General features: G+C 43.2%; 1 protein-coding gene across 7 annotated transcripts in view; it reads left to right on the forward strand.

The window, feature by feature from the left end:
- AGO3 (Argonaute 3) overlaps positions 1 to 24,584 on the forward strand; it is a 285,673-nt gene that overhangs the window by 75,587 nt on the left and 185,502 nt on the right. For all 7 annotated transcript variants that reach the window (XR_004469495.1, XM_033380771.1, XM_033380773.1 and 4 more), the window contains one exon: positions 750 to 933. Coding sequence is in view for 6 of the 7 variants with exons in the window: in XM_033380771.1 (XP_033236662.1) it covers positions 750 to 933 (184 nt within the window). In the remaining variant the exon portion in view is untranslated. The remainder of the gene's footprint in view (positions 1 to 749; positions 934 to 24,584) is intronic.

Raw genomic sequence — 24,584 nt, forward strand, 5'->3', positions numbered from 1 at the left:
GGATTTATTACATCTATTCCTTGCGGCTTAAGAGTAGTTATTTCGTAAGTGTTACAACGAAACCCAAAGGAGAGATTAGCAGTAATGATTTGGTCTTTAAACCTCAAAGTTAATTTTTTATATTTAATTTTTTAATGACAGGAAACAGCTGTCCTTACCCAGCTGTTCTGTTATACGCATAATTTCGTATGTAACGAGCACAAACTGAATTTGACGCGACACTTGAGCTTTTATTCCCAAAAATTCCGATAGTTATTGGTTACGACCGACGAATCGGGCTGCGACATCTGTAAAAACGCAAAGTGTTGTTGCTTTGACAAATTAATTTAGAGCCAAATTTGAGGTTTGGTAATAAACAATTTTTTGTAAAGAAAAAATAAGCTAAATTGGTGTCAAACTTAACTTAATGCATCAATAAGTCATACATATATTCTTTTGTTTTTTAACTAAGATTCGTTTTATTGCATTTAAAGCTGTTTACTTTTCGTTTCGGCGACGAAAATTTTTCCGTTCTGAAACCGGAGTCTGCTTGAATATATGGAGAGCATAGTATCGCTACTATTATTTTGACCGCATATGTATACTTTATCATAGAGGATCCGATATGTATTAATTTATTATCCAAAAACTATAGTAGCTACCACTGTCCCCTTCCTCTGTAGCTTCAGTTTATGTCTCACCGAGTAAATAAATAGACAATAAATATTAATTTATATTTAATATACCCTTTTATTTATTAATAATTGCAGGTTATAAATGCAAAGACTTTATGTAATGAAACAAAAAATCGATCAGTTGTTCAAAAAATACTGTTACAAATGAACTGTAAGATGGGAGGTTCTTTATGGACGGTAAAAATTCCGTTTAAAAGCGTGATGATTTGTGGTATTGACTCGTATCACGACCCTTCTAATAGGGGAAATTCTGTTGCTGGTAAGTGTCTGCCAATATATAAAATATATAAACTATTTCGTCTGGGGTTTCCAACTAAACTACTTGTGTGGATTAATACCTATATGTGCAATTGTTCTCAGCGTGTCTGCTTAATTGATCTCTCGCAACTGTTTTGTTTCGTCTGGGGTACCTCAGGGGGTACCCCTTAGTCCTTTGTTGTTCAATTTGTTTATTAATGATCTTCCCCAAGTCTTAACCTCTTCCCGAGTTAAGCTTTGTTTTTCCTATAGTGAACCCGAGACCCGTTATTTCTTCAATTGGATCTCAATAATTGGTGTTTAATAAACCTTCTTCCTTTTAAAATATTCCAATGTCATGGTAGGTTGGTCAATTTTGGAAAGTGGGGCCGTTAAGTGGAAGCTTAACTGCGAGAAACACTTCGTCGATCTTCACACTCTCTTTCCTATCGGGAAATATTCTGTTCGCGTGCCTATGAAGCGAAGTTTGGAGTCCTTGGGCGATTCATACTTCCAAGCTAAGCGGTGCTTGGAATATTTGGAGCACAAGTGTGTGCGTAATCCAGTTCGTTATAAAAAATATTTAGCATTTATGAAGGAGGGAGTACCTATCCTTCGATCATATGTCTCTTATGCTCAAGAAAGCTGGGCACAAGTGCAAATATTTCTTTCCACATCATTGCGTCATCAAAGAGGACATCTCCACAACAACGCTGAGAGTCGTGTTTGACATTCAAGCCAAGTTGTTTCACACACACAGAAGTTCATCATTAGAACGAAGTCACCAGATCTCTCATCTGAAGACCTTCGCAAAGGATTGCATTTGTTATGTCGCATCGTTCAACGAGCCAACCTCTACACTGAGTACCTTGCTCTGTGGAAAGGAAACTGCGTAGAGTCTTCCAGCTGTATCATCCTGGTCTCGCCCTTCAAAGATGAGTTTGGTCTAGTTCGTGTTGGTGATCGCCTGCGGCACTCAACGCTTGGCTTCGATGCCGAGATGATCCATTGCTGTTCGACATCATTACGCACTATTATCACCATGCTGGACCCCAGTCGCTACTTGGAGCGTTTCGCTTACAGTTTTGGCCCAACGGCGGCATGAAAACTGTTGCTCGCGCCTTCTGGAAATGTGTCATCTGCTGCCGATCCATAACTTGTTTTGTTGAATACATCATGGCTGAACCACCGAACGATCGAGTACAGCATTCGCTTGCATTCAGAGTCACTGCAAATGACAAATATGTTCCCTTCTATTCTAAGCCAGTATATGAAATGTTACATCTGTTGCATGTACTCATTTGTTTTGCAAAAAAACCGTGTGGTTGGAATCGGTGAAAAACCTTAAAACTGCGGCTTTCTTGAGTGCATTCGAACGCGGACCCCACCTGGAACCACTAGCCCTTCCCGTTAAGGATCCTGTTAAAGGCCCTGGTCTTTCAAGCTCTTAAGACATTTCAATAATCTCGTCTTATATCCTGTAGCCAGATTCTCTTAAATTGGTGATTATCGCGCTCATCCTAATTACGATCTCAGTGCATACACTCACACACATTTGTAATTTTCTTACTGCTTATATTCAATTCCAGCATTTCTTGTGCTAGTCCACATCGTCATCAAAAAGGTAGTCTCGCATTCCTGTTAGAATTTACATCGAGCGCAGCATCGTTTCGCATTGCTTTATGTACAGTTTGAAATACTACTCGGAGTTCACAACCATACCTTTTAGCTTTGTGCATAAAAAACATCGAACAATAAAATACAAAATTAAAACATAACAACGGAGATATCTTATTCAAAGATATTCGCTCGGAGCCCGTCCCACTTAGGCTGGTTTCGGCCCGTTGTGATACCGCTTAGGTTATTTTCCCTTCCTGCGTTGTGAGACTTTCTGTCAGCAATTATCACATCCTGATGCTCTCACAAAGTTAGCGATCTTCCTGGGACATAGTTTAGATATCTCCGATATGTCATTTAGAAAGGCTCAGCCCCAGTGTTGTAGCCTTCTTCTGCTGAGAGCTGGGCAGGAGCAGAGCAGGTGTTCCACTGTCTCCTCCTCTTCCTCGTCTCTACAGCTACTGCACAAATCATTATGTGGGCCCCCCAGCCTGTAAGCGTAAGTGCCTATTAGCCAGTGTCCTGTGAGGGAACTGTGTGACCTGTGAGGCCTACGCTGAACCCTAGCTTGCAGAGCTCGTAGGTGCGCTTCTTGTCAATGGCTTGCCAAGGTTTTCGACATATGATGGAAGACTTAATTCGGCAATCCTGACTCCAAAATTTACAAGAAAATAATTGCTCCGTTTTAAGGCTACAGTTCGACGTTTATTGTTGGTTGTTTGTGTTTTTTTTTTTTTGTCGAGTTCGTGGCCTGGGACTTATATTTAGGTGTTAGGCGTTTTGGGCGACAAAGAGTACTGCAGACCGACTGCTTCGATTAGGAACGACCGACTAGTGAGAAGGAAGGGTTGAAGCAGTGGCTTATAATAAGCAATAAATTTGTAGGTGTGTGCGTGTATGCACTGAGAGCGTACATAGGCTGAGCGCGATAACAGAAACAGAGACGTGACTTAAAAGCTATTAACGGCTGCTGCTCCGAACAACATCTGATCCTTTGATTTCAAATTTATCAAAGCTTTCCAAAGAAAATATGGAGTTGCATAAGGAAGTTAAAGATTTGCTATTAGATTTTAACTTCGAAGAAGTTCTCTTAGAAACTTTCGTGCAAATCTTCCTCGAATATTAGTCTAACAGCTATCTTTCCTGCATGCTCGCGTAACAGCCTTCTGCTGGTTTCACACGGGCCACTTGACGGTGCAGTAGCTGCATCGCCTCTTGAAAGATGCAGTCATTGCATGTCAACGTCCAAACAAGATGTTCTATGTTCGGATAGTTCCGATACCAAATAAATATATATATTTTTTAATACATCTATTACACTATTTTCAGAAAAAAATTGTTTAACCTGAAGCAGTATTACCTGATTTAGTATTGGTTTTACAATCCTGTGGAGTTTTGGTGCATAAAATTATCTGTGATTTGGTATTTTAAAATCTTAAAATATTTTAACCGATCGGTTCTATCGTCTCTATATAGTTGACCGATTCTACTGAAATTTTGTACAGTCATCCGGCTAATAAAAATCATGTTAAACTCCTGTTAAGATTAAGATATCTCTTAAATTAAGCTTGTTATTAATTTTAGCTTGTTATTAGCCCACTGTGCGTCGTCCGCATAGGGCACGATTTTGCAGGCCGCCCCTTCCAGGTCGCATATAATCTTGTTGACTGCTATGTTCCACAGAAGAGAAGACAGGACATATGTCCTCTGTTGACATACCTTGACTGAGCGGACGATCCCATCGATAATGTCACCATCCTGCATATGAGCAATTGACCAAGTGACGGTCCACCCCAAGGTTAGACAGGGCTTCTGTAAAGCCGCCCGGCATAACGTTGTTGAAGGCTCCCTCAATATCGAGCAAGGCTATAAGTGAGTGCTCTTTGAGATACTCTACCGCTGAGGTTACTTCAGAAAGCGCCGTTTCTGTTGATTTTCCTTTCCGGTAGGCATGCTGTGCGCCGTATAGCAACTGAGGTTGTATAGTTGTCCTCAGTAGCAGCCCGAAAAGTCTCTCAAAGGTTTTGAGGAGGAAGGACGATAGGCTGATTGGTCTAAAGTATTTTGCAGTTCAGTGCGAGGCTTTCCCTTTCTTGGGAAAGAGTACTCTTGGATGACCAGAGTAGCTTTCCTCAGAACATGTGGTTAGGAAAAATTGAGCAAAAAGATCGCCTGATCATTTTTTGCCGACGTATTACAAAATGATAGCGAGGATGGGTGTGCGGACATTCTACGCTTACTGTTTACGAAGCAGTAAAACTGTTTAGGGTCCTGAGAAAAACGTCTCCTGCATCGAGATAGGTAGTTTTTATAGGATTGAGCATTAAGAACTGAAAAGTTTGACCGAGCTATTACATAGCGAGAGTGAGAAGTAGGAGAACCCACTTCCTGAAATTTGTTATAAAGTCTTGATTTTAAGTTTTTTAGACTTGATAACTCTTTGGTAAACCAAGCGGGTTTTCCAGATCTAATCCGACGAGAAAGCGGGACACAAGGATTAAAAAAATGTGCCAAGAGCATTGTAAAAAATGTTTGTGCCTTTTATGACATCAGTGAAAAAGTACAAAGCTGACCAACTAAAATCCCTAATGAGGTTATTAAGCTTCGCAAACTCGGCTTTACGAAAGCAGCGGATACGTTCAGGTAGTCTACTCGACCGATCCAATACAGTTGGTCCTATATCTAGCGACACCTCGAAAGTAGGGTGGTAGGCGTCTTCAGGTATAGTGAGCGGAAGGGCTCGGGTTAACAACACTATGGTCGGAACCGATACAAAGCATAGATCAAGCAATCGACCCAAGGAATTTTTCACATGACAGGGACAGGTCAAGCAAGCCGTCAACAAAGAAATATCGTGACATGGGCACTAGATTACTAGACTCGTTTACCGAAGACCAAACAGTTCCCGGTAAGTTGAAGTCACCAAGAACTATCATATGATCTTTATCTAATAGCGAGGAAGAAACACCGGTTAAAGCGGACAAGTGCTGCTCATAAATAGAGATATCCGAAGAAGGTGGAATATACGAGCAAGTAATGAATATAGCGAAAGCGAGAAGAACCAGTTTTACACACAGGAATTCCAATTCCTGTTGAACTTGGACTGTGAAGTGTTCCGAGGTGAAGCTAGAGTCCACTTCAATCAAAACCCCTCCGTTGAGACGAACGATACTTTATTAAAAATTCTTTTTCGCACCTCTAAATACTCATTAATCCGTTCGTGATGCGGTAAAAACCTACAACTCCTCCTTACCATCATATCCTTTTCGCTTATTTTCTGAAAACAAGAGGGCAAACTCTTCTTGTCTCGAGCTATGACAGCAGGCAAGGTTAATGGTGGTTTTTAGGGTACATCCGGTTGTTCTTGGGTGCACCCTTCTGAAGGTTTTCCGATGATCTACGAATACATGTTAGGCACTGGGGCTTATAGACATTTGGAACTTGCAACGTAGTGAGCTGCTGGAAGGTAAAGAGCTTCGGCAGGGGGGCACGCGCTTGTTCCGGCTTTGTGTCAGTCGTGAAATGGGATGGGTTAAAGGAAGAAACCGCTGCTCTATCCGCTCGCCTAAATATATAAACCCATTGAGATTCGCGTGCGATGAACAATACGGATAGAAAATGAAAAAAAACGAACAAAGGAAAAGACAGAAAATAAAGAGAACTCTCAGCAGACTTTTGTCATGTGGCGCAAGATTTAAACGCGTACATATTTATCCACAACAAAAACACTCCGTTCTCTTTCGTAGTGATCAGACGTGTTTTTGTTTCGCGCTCCGCATTTTTTCCTTTTGTTTCGAATAAACAGCCGGTGTTTTCCTAACTAAATTCTAATTATACTCCCTAACCAGACAACAATCTGGAAACCAATTCTTTTACGCGAGTGCATGCCTTTTGATTTGTGTTAAAATATTATTTAACTTTTTATTTTTCGGCGTCGGCTTGTGTTGTGTTGTTGCAGTGAGTGAGTATTGCATTGCAGTCCGCTCTCGTCTGGTAGCTTTTGTTGTTTTATCACTCTCTCGCTATCACCTCAACTTCAATAACTGTTCTTTCTCTCTCGCTCTTTCAACTTTCTGAGCAACAGCGCTCTCTGTTTAGTAGCTCTCGTTATAACCGCTCTCCACTCTGCTCTTTTTTTTTCTTACCAATTCCGCTTTGAGCGTTGCCTGGCACATTGGTCTGATACCAATTTGTTTTGGAAATTTTAATTTTTTTAATTTTAATTTTAATTTTTCTTCGTAAATTTTCTTAAGAAAATATTTAAATAATAAAAATGGAATTCGCTGTGGTCTGCGCCAAAAAAACCTGCAAGAAGCAGATCACTCACGATCAGCCGAATGTCCCCTGCTGGCTCTGCGACAGCGTAGTCCACGCAAAATGCGAGGGATTTTCTGGCCTCGTGAGTGATGCTATAGCCAAACGTAATGGCTTGCATTACAGTTGCGAGGCATGCCGTGCGGTGGAGAAGGAAATGGTATCTTTCATGAGGCAGACGCGGAGTGGCTTTAAGGAACTGACCGTTGGTTTCAAAAACCAATACGATCGGCTCCTAGCCATGGAGGCTCAGTTTAGCGGTTTAAAACTGCTGAATGAGTCTCCGAGGCGCAAAAAGGTCACTCCGCGGGACCTGCAAGTGCCAACCGTCACTCAGCCGTGCACCGCCGAAAAACTGACTCCGACCACTCCAAGTGTGCAGCAGTTGATTTCGTTTGCCACTCCAAGGGCAACGACAGCTGCTGGCGATGCAGATTCGGTAGCCGAATTCATCGCCTCGGAGAATGTGCAGCCAAGTACGTCTGCAGCGTCCGTGTCCGTGGTGTCCGCAAGTTCACTAGTTGTCCCGTCTATCCCGATCCCACCAGTAAATAGACGTTCCGGACCTCCGGATATTGCCACCACAGGTACTAGACCTGTGGTGACTAAACCACTGGTGGGAGTCCTACCAAAACGACAAGTTTTTGTTTCACGGCTGGCCCCTGACCTCACATCTAATGATGTAACTGCTTTTATTCAAAGCAAAATAAAAGCCGTGGGTTTAAAGGTGGAGAAATTTAACTTCTCTTATGCCAGGGAGATAGCGTCGTTTAAGATAAGCATCTCCCCAACTCAATTTGACACCATTTGCTCCACCAAATTTTGGCCGGAGCATTTGGTGGTGAAGGAGTTTAAGGCTAAGAAGAAGAATAGGCCCCACATATCGCTTCCAAATCTTTCCAGCGTGCCACCCTCAACCTCAACTTCCTCAACTTCCCGTCTTGCTCCAACCTTTCCAAAAAACTTGCGTAGTAAGCTCAGCATTCTTTTCCGGGATAGTGTTGCATTTTCTTCCCACGTTATTGTGTTTACTGAAACCTGGTTAAAGCCGGACATTCTTAGTTCCGAGGTTTTGGCAGGTCGGTACACAACTTTTAGAAAGGACCGCTCGTCTCGACGTGCAGGAGGGGTTCTAATTGCAGTGGACTCTTACTTCACGTCAGAACACTTCACAGTCCAAGTTCAACAGGAACTGGAATTATTGTGTGTAAAACTGATTCTTCCCGCTTTCGCTATATTCATTACTTGCTCGTATATCCCACCTTCTTCGGATATTTCAATTTATGAGCAGCACTTGTCCGCTTTAACCGCTGTTGCTTCCTCGCTATCTGATAAAGATCGTATGATAGTTCTTGGTGACTTCAACTTGCCAGGAACTGTTTGGTCTTCGGTAAACGAGTCTAGTAATCTAGTGCCCATGTCACGATATTTCTTTGTTGACGGCTTGCTTGACCTGTCCCTGTCATGTGAAAAATTCCTTGGGTCGATTGCTTGATCTATGCTTTGTATCGGATCCGACCATAGTGTTGTTAACCCGAGCCCTTCCGCTCACTATACCTGAAGACGCCTACCACCCTACTTTCGAGGTGTCGCTAGATATAGGACCAACTGTATTGGATCGGTCGAGTAGACTACCTGAACGTATCCGCTGCTTTCGTAAAGCCGAGTTTGCGAAGCTTAATAAATCCCTAATTAGGGATTTTGATTGGTCCGCTTTGTACTTGTGCACTGATGTCACAAAAGGCACAAACATTTTTTACAATGCTCTTGGCACATTTTTTGATTCTTGTGTCCCGCTTTCTCGTCGGATTAGATCTGGAAAACCCGCTTGGTTTACCAAAGAGTTATCAAGTCTAAAAAACTTAAAATCAAGACTTTATAACAAATTTCAGGAAGTGGGTTCTCCTACTTCTCACTCTCGCTATGTAATAGCTCGGTCAAACTTTTCAGTTCTTAATGCTCAATCCTATAAAAACTACCTATCTCGATGCAGGAGACGTTTTTCTCAGGACCCTAAACAGTTTTACTGCTTCGTAAACAGTAAGCGTAGAATGTCCGCACACCCATCCTCGCTATCATTTTGTAATACGTCGGCAAAAAATGATCAGGCGATCTTTTTGCTCAATTTTTCCTAACCACATGTTCTGAGGAAAGCTACTCTGGTCATCCAAGAGTACTCTTTCCCAAGAAAGGGAAAGCCTCGCACTGAACTGCAAAATACTTTAGACCAATCAGCCTATCGTCCTTCCTCCTCAAAACCTTTGAGAGACTTTTCGGGCTGCTACTGAGGACAACTATACAACCTCAGTTGCTATACGGCGCACAGCATGCCTACCGGAAAGGAAAATCAACAGAAACGGCGCTTTCTGAAGTAACCTCAGCGGTAGAGTATCTCAAAGAGTACTCACTTATAGCCTTGCTCGATATTGAGGGAGCCTTCAACAACGTTATGCCGGGCGGCTTTACAGAAGCCCTGTCTAACCTTGGGGTGGACCGTCACTTGGTCAATTGCTCATATGCAGGATGGTGACATTATCGATGGGATCGTCCGCTCAGTCAAGGTATGTCAACAGAGGACATATGTCCTGTCTTCTCTTCTGTGGAACATAGCAGTCAACAAGATTATATGCGACCTGGAAGGGGCGGCCTGCAAAATCGTGCCCTATGCGGACGACGCACAGTGGGCTAATAACAAGCTAAAATTAATAACAAGCTTAATTTAAGAGATATCTTAATCTTAACAGGAGTTTAACATGATTTTTATTAGCCGGATGACTGTACAAAATTTCAGTAGAATCGGTCAACTATATAGAGACGATAGAACCGATCGGTTAAAATATTTTAAGATTTTAAAATACCAAATCACAGATAATTTTATGCACCAAAACTCCACAGGATTGTAAAACCAATACTAAATCAGGTAATACTGCTTCAGGTTAAACAATTTTTTTCTGAAAATAGTGTAATAGATGTATTAAAAAATATATATATTTATTTGGTATCGGAACTATCCGAACATAGAACATCTTGTTTGGACGTTGACATGCAATGACTGCATCTTTCAAGAGGCGATGCAGCTACTGCACCGTCAAGTGGCCCGTGTGAAACCAGCAGAAGGCTGTTACGCGAGCATGCAGGAAAGATAGCTGTTAGACTAATATTCGAGGAAGATTTGCACGAAAGTTTCTAAGAGAACTTCTTCGAAGTTAAAATCTAATAGCAAATCTTTAACTTCCTTATCCAACTCCATATTTTCTTTGGAAAGCTTTGATAAATTTGAAATCAAAGGATCAGATGTTGTTCGGAGCAGCAGCCGTTAATAGCTTTTAAGTCACGCTTTGTATCGGATCCGACCATAGTGTTGTTAACCCGAGCCCTTCCGCTCACTATACCTGAAGACGCCTACCACCCTACTTTCGAGGTGTCGCTAGATATAGGACCAACTGTATTGGATCGGTCGAGTAGACTACCTGAACGTATCCGCTGCTTTCGTAAAGCCGAGTTTGCGAAGCTTAATAAATCCCTAATTAGGGATTTTGATTGGTCCGCTTTGTACTTGTGCACTGATGTCACAAAAGGCACAAACATTTTTTACAATGCTCTTGGCACATTTTTTGATTCTTGTGTCCCGCTTTCTTGTCCGATTAGATCTGGAAAACCCCCTTGGTTTACCAAAGAGTTATCCAGTCTAAAAAACTTAAAATCAAGACTTTATAAAAAATTTCAAGAAGTGGGTTCTCCTACTTCTCACTCTCGTTATGTAATAGCTCGGTCAAACTTTTCAGTTCTTAATGCTCAATGCTATAAGAACTACCTATCTCGCTGCAGGAAACGTTTTTCTCAGGACCCTAAACAGTTTTACTGCTTCGTAAACAGTAAGCGTAGAACGTCCGCACATCCATCCTCGCTATCATTTTGTAACACGTCGGCAAATAATGATCAGGCAATTGCCGATCTTTTTGCCCAATTTTTCCAAACCACCCATTCTGAGGATAGCTACTCTGGTCATCCATACCCATACGGTTTACCGAGATCGAACGGCATTTTTAGTCCCTTGTTAAATGAATGCTCTTTACTCCATGATCTTCGACTAGTTAAGCCGGTGTTTTCACCGGGTCCAGGCGGGGTTCCAGGTTGTGTACACAGGTACTGCACCGAGGTTCTATGTGGACCCTTGCTTAAACTTAAAGCCCGATCGTTTATAATTCCTCTCCATAAAAAAGGTAGCAAGTCTGACGCAAAGAATTATAGAGGTATTGCAAAGTTATCCTCTATACCCAAAATGTTTGAGAAGGTTTTAACTCCGCACTTGCATCATCTCTGCAAGTCACTTATATCTGCAACTCAGCATGGATTTATAAGTCGGCGTTCAACCACCACGAACTTGTTAGCATTATTAAAGGCTTTTAAGGTAACTTACAGACAGATTTTATTTACACAGACTTTAGTAAAGCATTCGACTCTGTAAACGATTCCCACTTAGCGCATAAACTTGACCTTTTAGGTTTTCCGCCTAACCTCCTGAGATGGATTTCTAGCTATCTTTGTTCCAGGTCTCAAAGAGTCCTCTTCAAAAACTCCCTCTATTTACCAGTAAAGGTTTCTTCGGGAGTACCACAGGGCAGCCATCTAGGACCCTTACTCTTCACACTCGTTACTAATGACTACGGTATTAACATACTCCCGAGTACTTATGTATGCGGATGATGTTGAACTCTGTGTCCAGTACAAGGACATTTCATTTCATTCTCGCTTGCAATCCGATCTCAATAGCTCTCAGTCATGGTGTTGTGCAAACTTGTTACACCTTAATGCCTCGAAATGCAAAGTTATGACATTTCATCATTCTAGCCCTTTGTTGGCTCCCTACACCCTATTTGGGGGTTCTCTTGAGAGAATTACCCTGGTGGATGATCTGGGTGTTATGTTAGACCCCAAGTTAAAGTTTTCCGAACACATTTCTACCATGGTAAATAAGGCCATGGGCGTGCTTGGGTTTATAAAGAGGTGGTCAAAGGCATTTGACGACCCCTATATAACAAAGACTCTCTATACCTCGCTTGTTCGTCCGATCTTAGAATACGGCTCCTGTGTATGGTGCCCTCAGTACAAAGTACACCAGGACCGTATAGAATCAGTACAGAAAAACTTTTTACTCTTTGCTCTGCGGGGCCGTAACTGGGATGCGGGTGTAAGACTCCCATCTTACTCTAGTAGACTATTATTAGTAAACCTCCCATCCTTAGTTAACCGTAGAAAAATGCTTGGTGTGATATTTATGCACAACTTGATCAGGGGTGACATAGACAGCCCTGATCTGTTGAGCCGCATAAACTTCACGATTCCTATTAGACTGACTAGAAACTTTATACCGTTGTTCCTTCCACTTTGTAGATCGAATTATTCCTTGCATGAACCGTTTAGGGTCTTATGCTCGGATTATAATTCCTCTACCATATTATATCCTCCATTAATTCTCTTCCTCTTATTAAATTACTAATCCTTACACACCTTTCTAGTAATTAGTAATTGTAGTGGTATTTGTATTTTGTATTTTATTGCATGCTTAATTTCTTAATAAGTTTAGTGCTAATTTTTCTCGAATGTTAGTCTAATATCTATCTTTCTTGCATGTTCGCGTTTGGTTCGGCTACGCACCGCGCGTCATGCGGCAGCGCCCCTCGGTCGGTTGGGCGGGAGGTGGGCTGCGTTTTGCCTGGGATCCGCGCGTAACAGCCTTCTGCTGGTGTCACACGGGCCACTTGACGGTGCCGTAATTGCATCGCCTCTTGAAAGATGCAGTCATTGCATGTCAACGTCCAACAACAGAGAACACGACGCATGACCCCCACCAAGTAATTGCTCTAGCAGGAAGTCATATTAATGCCCATAGCTTATTTTATTTAATCTAGCAATTGTATCCATCGAATTGGCGATTCTGATCTAATTTTCAAGGTAAACTCATAATATAACTTAGTAAAGTTGTAGGGTAGAGAATGCGGCTTATCCTAAATATTGGCTATATGACGAATAATGATTAATACTAGATGAAGAATGATGTTCAATAAATGACGATTATAAAGTAATGGGTCAAGTAATCAATTATAATGTTTATAAAGTAATCAGTCACAGCGTAGCTTTTCTGGCATTGGTTAAGCTTGCGGGACATAAAAGCTATGGGGACCTCATCGCCATCGCTGTTAATTTGAACTAGAACGGCACCTACACCAGTATGGCTTGCATCGCAGTGAACTGCAAAGGGTAATTTGAAATTTGGGCTATAAAGGACAGTTGCGGAACTGAGCTTCAACTTTAAAACCTCAAACGCTTTCTGAGCATCTTCACCCCAACAAAAAGTACGCTTCGATCTCAACGTGTCGGTTATGGGTGACGCAATAGATTCATAATTACAAATAAATTTATTGTACCACCCAGTGATGCCAAGAAAACGTCTAACTTGCTTCACAGACCGAGGGACAGGAAAATCTTGAATCGCGGCGATCTTATCGGGATCAGTACTGATAGTACCATTTCCGAGGACATGACCTAAATATTTAACCTCTTTGATGCAGAAATGGCTTTTTTGATGTTGATGGTTAAGCCTGCTTGTCTTAATTGTCCTGCAACTTCTTTTAATACTGTCAAATGCCGCTCAAACGTAAAGTAAAAAAGTAAATGAAAACTTCACGTCGTAGGTGAGCTGGAATTATATTATCCATCAGCTTTGATATTGTCTGGGGGGCGTTGCAAAGGCCGAATGGCATAGCAGTATATTGATAGAGAGGTCTACCCGGTACACTGAATGCTGTTTTGCCACGTGATGACACAGCCAAGGGTATCTGCCAAAAAGCATCTTTGAGGTCAAGGCTGGTGATGTACTCAGCCTTCGGAAGCCGGCTGAGTATACGTTCTATAAACGGCATTGGATATGCATCCTTAACGGTGACAGCGTTTTCCTTCCCGCTGTCCAAACATAGACGCACTTTGCCAGGCTTTCGGACGAGCACGACAGGGGAAGACCAAGCACTCACAGATTCCTCTGTGAGGAACGGCATCTGCGAAATTGATTTCATGACAAATGAGAGAGGTCCGCCCTAAGCCCAGTGTAGCAAAAGATGGAAACCAATGGATTGCTTCTGACAGTAACTTATGTTGTTCAGTGCTCAATTTCCTTAACGGAGTGCCATCTAATGCGGCAAGTGGCAAGCTTGCTGAAACAACGCAAGACGGCAGCAAATCGAAGGTTTTCCAAAAGTCGATTCCCAAATATAGATCTTACGACAACGACGGTACAAGCTGGAAAGTCAAAGGTTGCGATGTCCCGCGAAATTTAATATCAGTGGTTAGTTTTCCGAGTATTTTCTGCGCCTTGCCATCTGCTATGCGCACATTCGACAACATAGTTTTGTATTAGTGTTTTGATTCAATAAATTCTTGAGCAAAATTACCTCCGATGCAACTAATCGACGCGCCTGTGTCTAGCAAGCCGTTTACAGTTTTGCCTAAGAGAAAAACTTCGGCATAAGGTCTAATGTCCTAAGAGTTTGCTACTACTGTGGATAGCAAGATCTTTCGTTCCTGCTTGCACAGTTTATAAAATGCAGGGCGACTTGCAACAGAGCGAAGTATACGGCTAGAGGTCTCCTCATCATGGCGAGGTTGGTCGAACTCAGGAGGCATGCAAACAGGACTTTAAACAGCCGGTGTTCGGAGCAGAACCCAGCCGATTAGCTGCTTACCAAATAGCACCTAATTCTTGGCCCTCAGCCGCTTATTTTGTTTGTTACTTATGTCTATGTCACTCATTTGTTTGTTAAAGCTTTGCGCGTGCTTGCCCTGCTAAACGCTCTCTGCCAGCTCGCTCTTCGCTATCTCCGCTTTGCGTCTGCCTACCGACGTCGGCCGAGCGAAGCTGCGCTTAGCGATCGGAGCGGCAATGTAAAGGGCAGGCAAGCCACACTTGCAATTTGGATGTCACGCATTAAAGAACATATCGCAATTTTATTTCTGCGCCGAGTTTTATTTAATTGGAATAATTAGTCAGCCGATTGGGGATAAAAAACATTATCTCCACAGCCGGTATATAAGAAATTATCGGTAATGAATTGGTAGATGTGTCAGTGACAACATCTAGTCTATGTTGGTTGATTTTGAGCTAATCTGTCTGTGTGCACTTTTCGGAGGTGCACGTGCTACGAAGTATCCGCCTTTCCATAGCCATAGCAAAATACGCGACGAACTAGGCTATCGCACTCCTGGTAGCGATGACCAGTTGCCTCACAATTCCAGCATACCAAATTCACTGCAGCTATCTCTTCGCTATCTCAGTCTTCCGATATCTCAGTCTCTGTTTTACACTCGACCTTACATTCAACAGCATTGACAGATCGACTTGACATTGGCACCGGACGAAATTTTGGTGCAGATTGTCTTCCTAAAATTTGTATAAAGATCTCTCGAGTTCTGACGAGATGGCGAAGTTTGGCTACGTTGGAAATTTCCTCATATAGGAGCTCATGGTGAATATCCAAACGTAAATTGGACCTAAGTGATTCTAAGAGAGAAGATTCCGACAAGGGAACAGAGAGCTTATCCGGTAGAGAAATTATGGACTCGTAGAACTCATCGAAACTCTCTCCATCCTTTTGTTTGCGTGTATCGATGCTTGCTCTTATGTGTAAGTCTGTGCGTTCGTCTTTGAATTTTCTTTTAAGAGCTTGGCCAAGTCCTTCCCATCGTATCATTGGCACACTTGTAGCATATTGGATATTACCAAACCTTCACGGAAGGCTGAGCAGGTGATGATTCGTCTCCCGTCCGGGCACGTGCTTGTTCCGGCTTCCGTCTCATCGGCAAGAAATGGGGGGGTTTTTTTTTTATTTCCCAGAACGGACGGGACACAGCTCTACTCCAACAATCATAATACTGACACAGTAACGTTCATTAAAATTTCACGTGCAAGCGAAGTATCGGCACAAATATGTACAAGAGCAAATACACCTAACTACGCACACGGACACATACACACATACAAGTCGTGCCACGGTGTTGTTGTGACCCCTCATGCCCACCCTACCATGATCACCGCTCCCGGTTCATCCGGTGATCCCATAAAGAAGGCTCTTACAGCCTCCTATCCAACCCCATTACCCTCATTTGCCCAGCATGGTCCCCGCATATTAGAACTCTAGCCCCGATTCATGTTAAATCCTATATTTCATATTGAGCAATAGCACATGCATCACAACTCGTAAACTAATAAATGCTTAACTCTTAATAATACAATTTAGATTGAAATTTAACTTACAAATTGAAGGAAGGGAAGGGTACATATCTCTAGTTTTTATGTTAGGCAAATAGATAATAATAATAAATAAATATGCAAAAGGGAATGTAAAAAAAAACTGTGCGCAGCGATCGTTATGGCAGGTCAGTTATTCAAGTGCATTAGCGAAAGCAACCGCAAGTAGAAAGCATAAAAGAACGTCAGAGCGACCAGCCTCGCATCTTCCCTTTTGTGCCTTGTTCTTAAGAGGGCTGTCTCTTATGCGCGGCGTAAGCGCTTATGGTTGCCAGCAAGACATAAGGGAGAGCGCCCAGCCTCTCTTAAGCGAAGAAGTTTTTTTCGGTTATACAATAAATAGTTGCTAATAACAAACAAACTCCAATATTTTATCTTTATGTTTTTGGGATCACTTACGGCCTTCCTTGATTTGTTTTAATAAATGCGTTGAAACAGCGATGAAAGCGCTTCCATGGACTGCGGCAACGTTCCTAAAACGAAAGCTGGAGAAATAATTTTACAACAAAAAAAACTCACGCTCTCCTCTGCCGGTTAACCGTTGTTCACTTTCGCCCTGTCACACATTCCACTTGCTATTTCTTCCGAACAGAATTTAAAACACAACCAAAAGAAATTTACTAAGTTAATTACACTAATGACACTATAACATAAAATAGGAATCAGCGGTTACCCTGATGGATACAAAAAAAACGACAGTCGTTACCGCCGGCTTCACATCTGGGCACTCCTCGGCACGTCGTATGGGGAAACAAAAATAGGTCTAGACCCAGATCTATATTTCGGGTAGAAATTGGTTGACCGTTTACGTAGCTTTAACAATTTCCGCAGACTTGGACGGCTTTCAATATATCGCGGGTCCGTGACACATAAGTGGCTCGCGCCTGCAAAGCGACTGATGAGCCGATCTTTTACGCCTCTCGCTTTGTGCTGCTCGGCCTAGCGCTGGGAATTTTTGGTACGGAGCTGTAGTTGGGCGAGGAGCATAAGTCCCTTGTCGCGGCCGGAGGCCCTAATATCGGGGAAATTGTTGTTGCGAGCTTTCGTATTGGGGTTCAGACAGGTACCCAAACGATTGCCCGAAGTTTAGGCCGGTACTAACCGCCAATCTGAAAAATTAATTTCCTACAATACACCATTTCGTACAGACACCGCAACTCTACGGTTATACCCGATACTAAGTCAGTATGGCTCTCCTCCGGCAGTCGCCGCTAATATTAAACGACACGACAAAGAGAGCGTGCGAGAGAGACAGAAAATCAGTCTGAGCGTGACGTCGGGCGCTGCGTAGCCAATGCAAATTGATTTGTTCCTTTTGACTACAAAAATTATCTGATCTGATCCAGGTTCAGCAATCTGATAGATATGGTCGTTATCTATGATTCTGCGTTTTTAGTTTTCTCAAATCTGCAATATTGTGAATGCAATAGATTTTCGTCCTTTGTGGGGCGGAAGGGGGTGGGGCCAAATTTTGAGATAAATGTTTTATAGTGAGATCTAACAGAAGTGCGGATACCAAATTTGGTTACTCTAGCTTTAATAGTCTCTGAGATTTGTGAATATCCCCAGATTTGCATCCTTTGTGGGGGCGGAAGTGGGTGTGGCGAAATTTTGAAACAAACTCGTCTCGGTCCGATATATTAGGAGTGTGGATACCAAATTTGGTTGCTCTAGCTTTTATAGTCTCTAAAATCTAGGCGCTAATGTTTTACTCTAAGCAAAGCCGCATATGCTACGTGTGTGTTAGAGAGAGACAGGGCGAGAAAAAATGAAATTGTTTTCTTGATGCTGGCTATAATAATAATACGATCCAGTTCAGATTCTGCAGTCTAAAAGATATGGTCATTCTCTACGATTCTGCGTTTTTGGTTTTCTCGTATGGTCGAAATTGTGGATGCCACAGATTTTCGCCCTTTGTGGGGGCGGAAGTGGGCGGGGCAAAGTTTTGAAATATTTTTGTAGCAGTGACATATCACAGAAGTCTGGATCCAAAACATCGTTGCTCTAGCTCTTATAGTCTTTGAGCATTAGGCGCTGAAGGGGACGGACAGACGGACGGACGGACGGACGGACAGACGGACAGACAGACATGGCTCAATCGACTATTGATGCTGATCAAGAATATATATACTTTATGGGGTCGGAAACGATTCCTTCTGGACGTTACACACATCCACTTTTACCACAAACCTAATATACCCCAATACTCATTTTGAGTATCGGGTATAAAAAAACACTACCCTACGCCACGAGTGTATGTGGTGTATATTAGCGACGCTGCAATACATACCAATTGAAATTGGCACTTCACACACTTTTACTTTATAAACGCACAATATTTCTTTCTTTTTGCTGTATTCAGCTGTTAAGATCTTTTCCCGGTTTTTTTTATTCCTCTTTTTTTTCTTTATACTTGGACTGGACAAAAAAAACACGTCCGTCTTCGCCAACAGTTTTTCTTCCAAGAGACCGAGGCTAGATCTGCACAGTCTGAGACCCCCCAGTACAGCGTTAAACTTGAGAATCCTCCATTTTCGAATTGACGCCGTAATTATTTTACAGGTTTCAACTCAAAAAAAACAGAAAAAAAACCGCTCTCCTTCGTTTCCCTTTTAACTTGAATTTGGGCGGCAAGGTTGAGTAACATAGGGAGACCAATATCCCTTCTTGGTACTTTTCCAAATGTTCCCTTTTGTGGATCCCAGTATTTATACCTTTTTTTATACATTACTCTTTCAAACCACTTCAAATCCCCCCTACCAAAATCACACTTTGGGGAAGAAGGACCAAAAGGGTGATTCCCACTTAGAGCGATTTTTAACCATGGTGCTACTGTTTGATATCTTCGGCATGGAATTTGCCGATGAGACGTCCTTGCAGATCCTCTAGCTCGTAATAGGCTTGACCCAACTGTCGCCTTACCCGGGACTTCACAAAAACGGGAGCCAACTTGCCATTAAATCCTTTCACGAAATTACTTTGCTGGAAATTTCGACGGTAAACCTCCTGTCCCACTCTGAATGATACCTCCTTACTTCGAAGGTTATACGTCTTTTCATTTCGTTCGTGCTGAGCCCTCATTGCCTCCTTTGCCGTGCCACGCATCAGATCAAATGAGTCGTCCCTAGAAAAATGCACCCAACGATCTTCTAACATCTCTAGCTGCCTCAACAACTGATACGTGGTACCATTCGTGATCATCTGTTGCCCAAACGCCAACTGGTATGGACTCGCCTTTACGGCACTGTGCACAGCCGATCTTAACGCACAGGCTACACTGCTGAGCTGCTCATCCCAGTTACCTTGGTCAGTATTTATGTAGGCTTTGATTGCTGCCAAGATAGATCTGTTAACTCGCTCGGACGCGTTAGCCTGCGGAGCGTAAACGGCGGTGTAAGCGTGCTCTATGCCATACTTCTGAAGCAAGGAGTTGAATACATGGGACTTAAATTGGACGCCGTTGTCCGAGACTAGCTTTTCCGGCACTCCAAAGCAGTGAAATAATTGTTCCTCAATGTATGGTACGATGGCGTCGGCGGTAAATTTTCTTACGGGTTTAATAAACGGAAATTTGGAAAAATGATCTAACACCACAAATATCCCGACATTCCCACTACGACTTCTAGGATACGGTCCCAGAAAATCTACGTAGAGCTTCTGAAAGAACCGTTCTGTTTCCCCCGTTTTTGCTAGTGGCGGTCTTAAAGGTCTATTTGGATGCTTAGTACACTTACAAATTTCACACCGGTTTATGAACTCTTTGACATCTTTTAACAAGGTCGGCCAATAATAGTAGCGCCGAACCTTTTCGAGCGTTTTATTTATGCCTCCGTGTGCAGATAGGGCGTGCTCGTGGGCCATTTTCAGGACCGAATCTATGAGCCCCTTGGGAATCCAAATTTTCCAACAGAGTTCATCCGCTACCCTTTCGTCTGTTGCGTGCTCGGTGCGACGATATATATGCCTGCCTACCACCTTTACATCTGGCATCTGAGCCTGACTACTCGCTACTTTAGCCCTAAGGGAAACGTAATCCGTCGAACTAAAGTGCTCCGACTCCAAATCGATCCTTTCTTCTGGTTCGATCTCTGACAAATCTGGGGAAACGACCCGAGACAAGGCGTCTGGAACGATGTTTCGAGACCCTTTTCGGTGGCTAATAGTAAAGGAATACCCCTGAAGCTTCAAAGCCCATCTGGCCAGTCTGCTACTCAGATCTGATTGGGACATCAGCCACTTCAAGGAGGCATGGTCGGTTATCACCATAAATTGATGTCCCTCTACATAAGCGCGAAATTTCTTGATGCTCAGAATGGCAGCTAAGCATTCCTCTTCCGTCACCGAGTAAGCACGTTGTCACTTATTCAATTTTCGTGACATAAACGCAATTGGTACTTCATCGCCCTCTTCGTTCATCTGCATCAGTACCCCTCCTACTCCTGAGTGACTAGCGTCGCAGTGGATAAAGAAAGGCTTTTCAAAATTCGGTGTGTGTAAGACGGGCGCTTCACACATTGAGTTCTTCAGCGCTGTGAATGCAGCTTCTGCTTCTTCGGACCAAATGAACTGGCGTTTCTGCTTCAGGGCGTCCGTCAGAGGCGCCGCAATAGCCGCAAAATTCTTTATAAATTTGTGGTACCATCCCGTCATACCCAAGAATCGACGCAACTGTTTCACCGACTTCGGAGCAGGATATTCCTTAATGGCCTCTATTTTGTCCAAGTCCATGCCTATAATACCGTGACCCACTACATGCCCCAGATAGCGGACCTCAGGCACACAGAACTTGCTCTTCTGTATATTAATTGTAAGTCCCGCTGCAGACAGCTTCTCTGCTAATACTTTTAACACACTCAAATGCCTTTCAAAGGTGTCTGACACTATAAGCAGGTCATCCAAGTATATAAACACTTCGTTTCAAAGATTGGCTGGAATAATGCGGTCCATAAGTTTGGACATAGTAGACGGCGCATTGGTAAGCCCAAACGGCATAACTTTAAACTGGTAAAGCGGCCGTCCAGGCACTGTGAATGCTGTTTTATCCCTAGAACCTTCTTCTAGCGGTATTTGCCAGTAGGCATCTTTTAGGTCGAGGCTAGTTATGTATTCTGCCTTTGGTAACCGGCTTAAGATCCCATCTATGAGCGGCATGGGATACGCGTCCTTCCGAGTCACCTCGTTCACCTTGCGGCTGTCTATACAAAGACGAACCTTCTCCGGCTTCCGGACGAGTACTACCGGACAAGACCACGCACTGTTGGATTCTTCGATGACCCCTAGCGCTAACATGCGATCCAACTCCTCATACATTAATTTCTCGATAGCTGGGGACACTGCATAGTATCGTTGTTTTGTGGGCTTTGCCTCACCTACATCTATTACATGGGACAACAACGTGGTTTTTCCTAAACCATTATCCGCGAAAGACGGAAGACACTGAATGGTTCTATTCAGTTGTTCTCGTTGCACCTCCGATAAAGGACGTTGGTTTTCTGGCTTCCACACCTCATCGCAATGGTTCACCGTGTCATTAGCACTTCCTTGTGGATACAAATCGGCTGGCAATAAGCCAAATTTGGTCCAAAAGTTAATGCCCAGATACAGAGGCTGCGTTAGGGTTGGAACGATGTATAGGGTAACAGACCTGGTAACACCTTTATAGCCCACTTCCGCTTTAAGCTTCCCAACCACTCTCTGAGACTGCCCACCCGCTGTCCGAACTGTGGATGTCATGGGCTTAAATTGAAATTGGCTTTCAAGCAGCTCGCTGGCCAAATCTCCACCAATGCAACTAATAGATGCCCCTGTATCCATTAATCCAACAAGCTTTCTGTCTAATAATGTGACCTCTGCATATGGCCTGAGATCTTCTGATATTATTGACGATACCAGAGCTTTTTTCTGTAACCTTAGATTTCTGACAAATTCTTCCCGACGTACTTTAGCTCGTGCCTTCCGTTTAAACTCCCTATCCTCTTTTTCTTCCTGTGTTATTTTCTTATTAACTATGGTTAAATTATTGTTTACTATTGGGATTGGGAATTGCGTAGCAGCTTCTATCGCTACTCGGTGTTCGTCGCTTTGGACGCTGATGGTCTGCGTGCACTTTTCAAGAGTGCACGCACTTGGGTGTTTTTTGTTGCTTGGCATTTTTGGCACGATGGCTTGTAAGTGTCAGGCTGGCCACACCCATAGCAAAAAACTACTCGCTCTGCTACGCAATCCTGTTAGCGATGACCATTACCACGGCAGTTCCAACAGACTAAGTTGAACGCTGCTATCTCCCCCTCACTTTCGTCTGACTCCTCTTGCCCTGGGCTTTCTACCGCGTGAACCAACCGTCTTGGTGCTGGTCGTGGTCTAGCCACCGGATCTTTACCAACAGTTTGCATGAACAGTTCCCGAGTCTTCACCAAGTGTCTTAACTGTGCAATGCTAAAGATCTTTTCATATAGCAGTTCATGCTGTATCTCCGTCAATAAATTGGATCGGAGTGACTCCATCAGGGAACCTTCTGACAAGGGCGTTGTCAGGGTATCTGCCAGTCGGACAATCGCTTCGTAGAACTCATCAAATGATTCGTTCTCCTTCTGCTTCCTTCGGTCTATTGCAGCTCGAATGTTGACGTCTGTCCTCGCATCCTTGAATCGTACTAACAATGAAGATTTTGGGTCGGCCCAAACGACCGTCCTAACACTCTTATGGTAGCGCCAATACCAGTCACTGGCACTTCCCTCAAAGAGATTGCTCACGTATCTCGAAAGCAACTCGAAATTCCCGTCCAATGTTTGGATCGTGAGCGCTTCTACCCGATAAATGAAATCGTCGACGGAAATTCCAGTCCGCCCAGAGAACCTAAGCTTCCAATTGACTAAAATTTGACTAACACGCTCTGGTCGAATATCCACACTCATGGGGGAATTCCTGCTGGCTGTTTCGAAACCCTGAAACCCGGGCAAAGGTGTCGCCCGTCGTGCCGATCCTTCTCCAGCTTGGTTATCCCTCGAAGGAACATCCGCTGTATTTGCCAATTGGCCCATGAGAGAGCTGAGAATACCTTGAAAACCGTTAGCGATCGCATTGCTTAGCATCTCGGTTTGTGTCAACGAGGCTTCAGCCATGGCTTCGGCTATCATTCGCTGAAGCTCGTTACTAGGCGGCGGAGCTACCACCACTGGCGGACCAGCTTCCCTAGTTTGCGGCTGATTGGCCGAAACAGACGTCGAAGCTCCCTGTGGAGCCCCCACATGGGCTTTACTCCTTGTATCAGGCATTTTTGGTACCAATAAGGTTCCGACGGTATCCCCAGCAGGTTCGTCTAATAAATTCAACGTCGATGACTGAAAAGACGTTTTGCAGACAGGACAAACCTTCTTAGAACCCACTCGAACGCCAAAACAGGCCCTATGGAAAGTGTGACCACAAGACGTGGTAAGGAGCTGAGCCAAATATTCCACCTGAGCCTGGCAGATCAAGCAAACACTTTCTTGTAATTCTTCGTCTGCTAAATTCTCGCAACTGCCAAATACGGGCATAATATAAAATATAATAATAACGTAATTAAATAGATAAATAAAATTTAAGAAATTAATAAAAAAAAAGATACAGTATCAAACCAAAAAAAAACAATCTGCTAGGACCATGCTTAAGTCAAAGGGAATAATAGGGTATATCTATGTGTGTGTATGTGTATGATGTTTCCCATGTACTACATTTACTCAACTACATGCATAAAGAAATTAATAATAACCCACAACTCGTAGCTATAGGCGGTCCGGGTCTTTCGCGGTGGGTAATAGTTTTATACCACGTTTCCATCCAACGATACCAGATACCCAGCCCGATGAGTATGAGTCCATTCACAACTCCTTCCTGGCAAATTGAGGCCTTTCACCCACCGTTCCTGATCGGATAATCCAGACCGGAAAAAGCAGGAGCATTCCTCCAGCATTGGCCAGAAGGAACAGGAAGGAAAGGAAGACAAACGAATAAAGAAAGAAAGAACGAAACGAATAGTAATAAGCTCGATACATCGGGGTGGTACCGGTGTTATATGTACTCATCATTCCGGCCTGCATCATAGGAGCCCGCTTGGTCACTTACAACGGTGGCAATAGTTTAGTAACCCACTGCGCTGATCCAGCATAAAGTGATAAAACCAAAACAAACAAAACAGAATGACAACTAGAAAGACACATTTGTCCCGATACTGGTTGGGAATGTAAGGTCACATCTACATTCCACAATTTTCACAATCATTTGGGCCTTGCCGGTTTGTTGTCAATTGCGACAACTCGGGCCCCACGTTGGGCGCCAAATAATAAACTAACTGTAGCATATTGGATATTACCAAACCTTCACGGAAGGCTGAGCAGGTGATGATTCGTCTCCCGTCCGGGCACGTGCTTGTTCCGGCTTCCGTCTCATCGGCAAGAAATGGG

Source organism: Drosophila pseudoobscura, chromosome 4 (genome assembly GCF_009870125.1).
Source record: "Drosophila pseudoobscura strain MV-25-SWS-2005 chromosome 4, UCI_Dpse_MV25, whole genome shotgun sequence".
NCBI classification, from domain to species: domain Eukaryota; kingdom Metazoa; phylum Arthropoda; class Insecta; order Diptera; family Drosophilidae; genus Drosophila; species Drosophila pseudoobscura.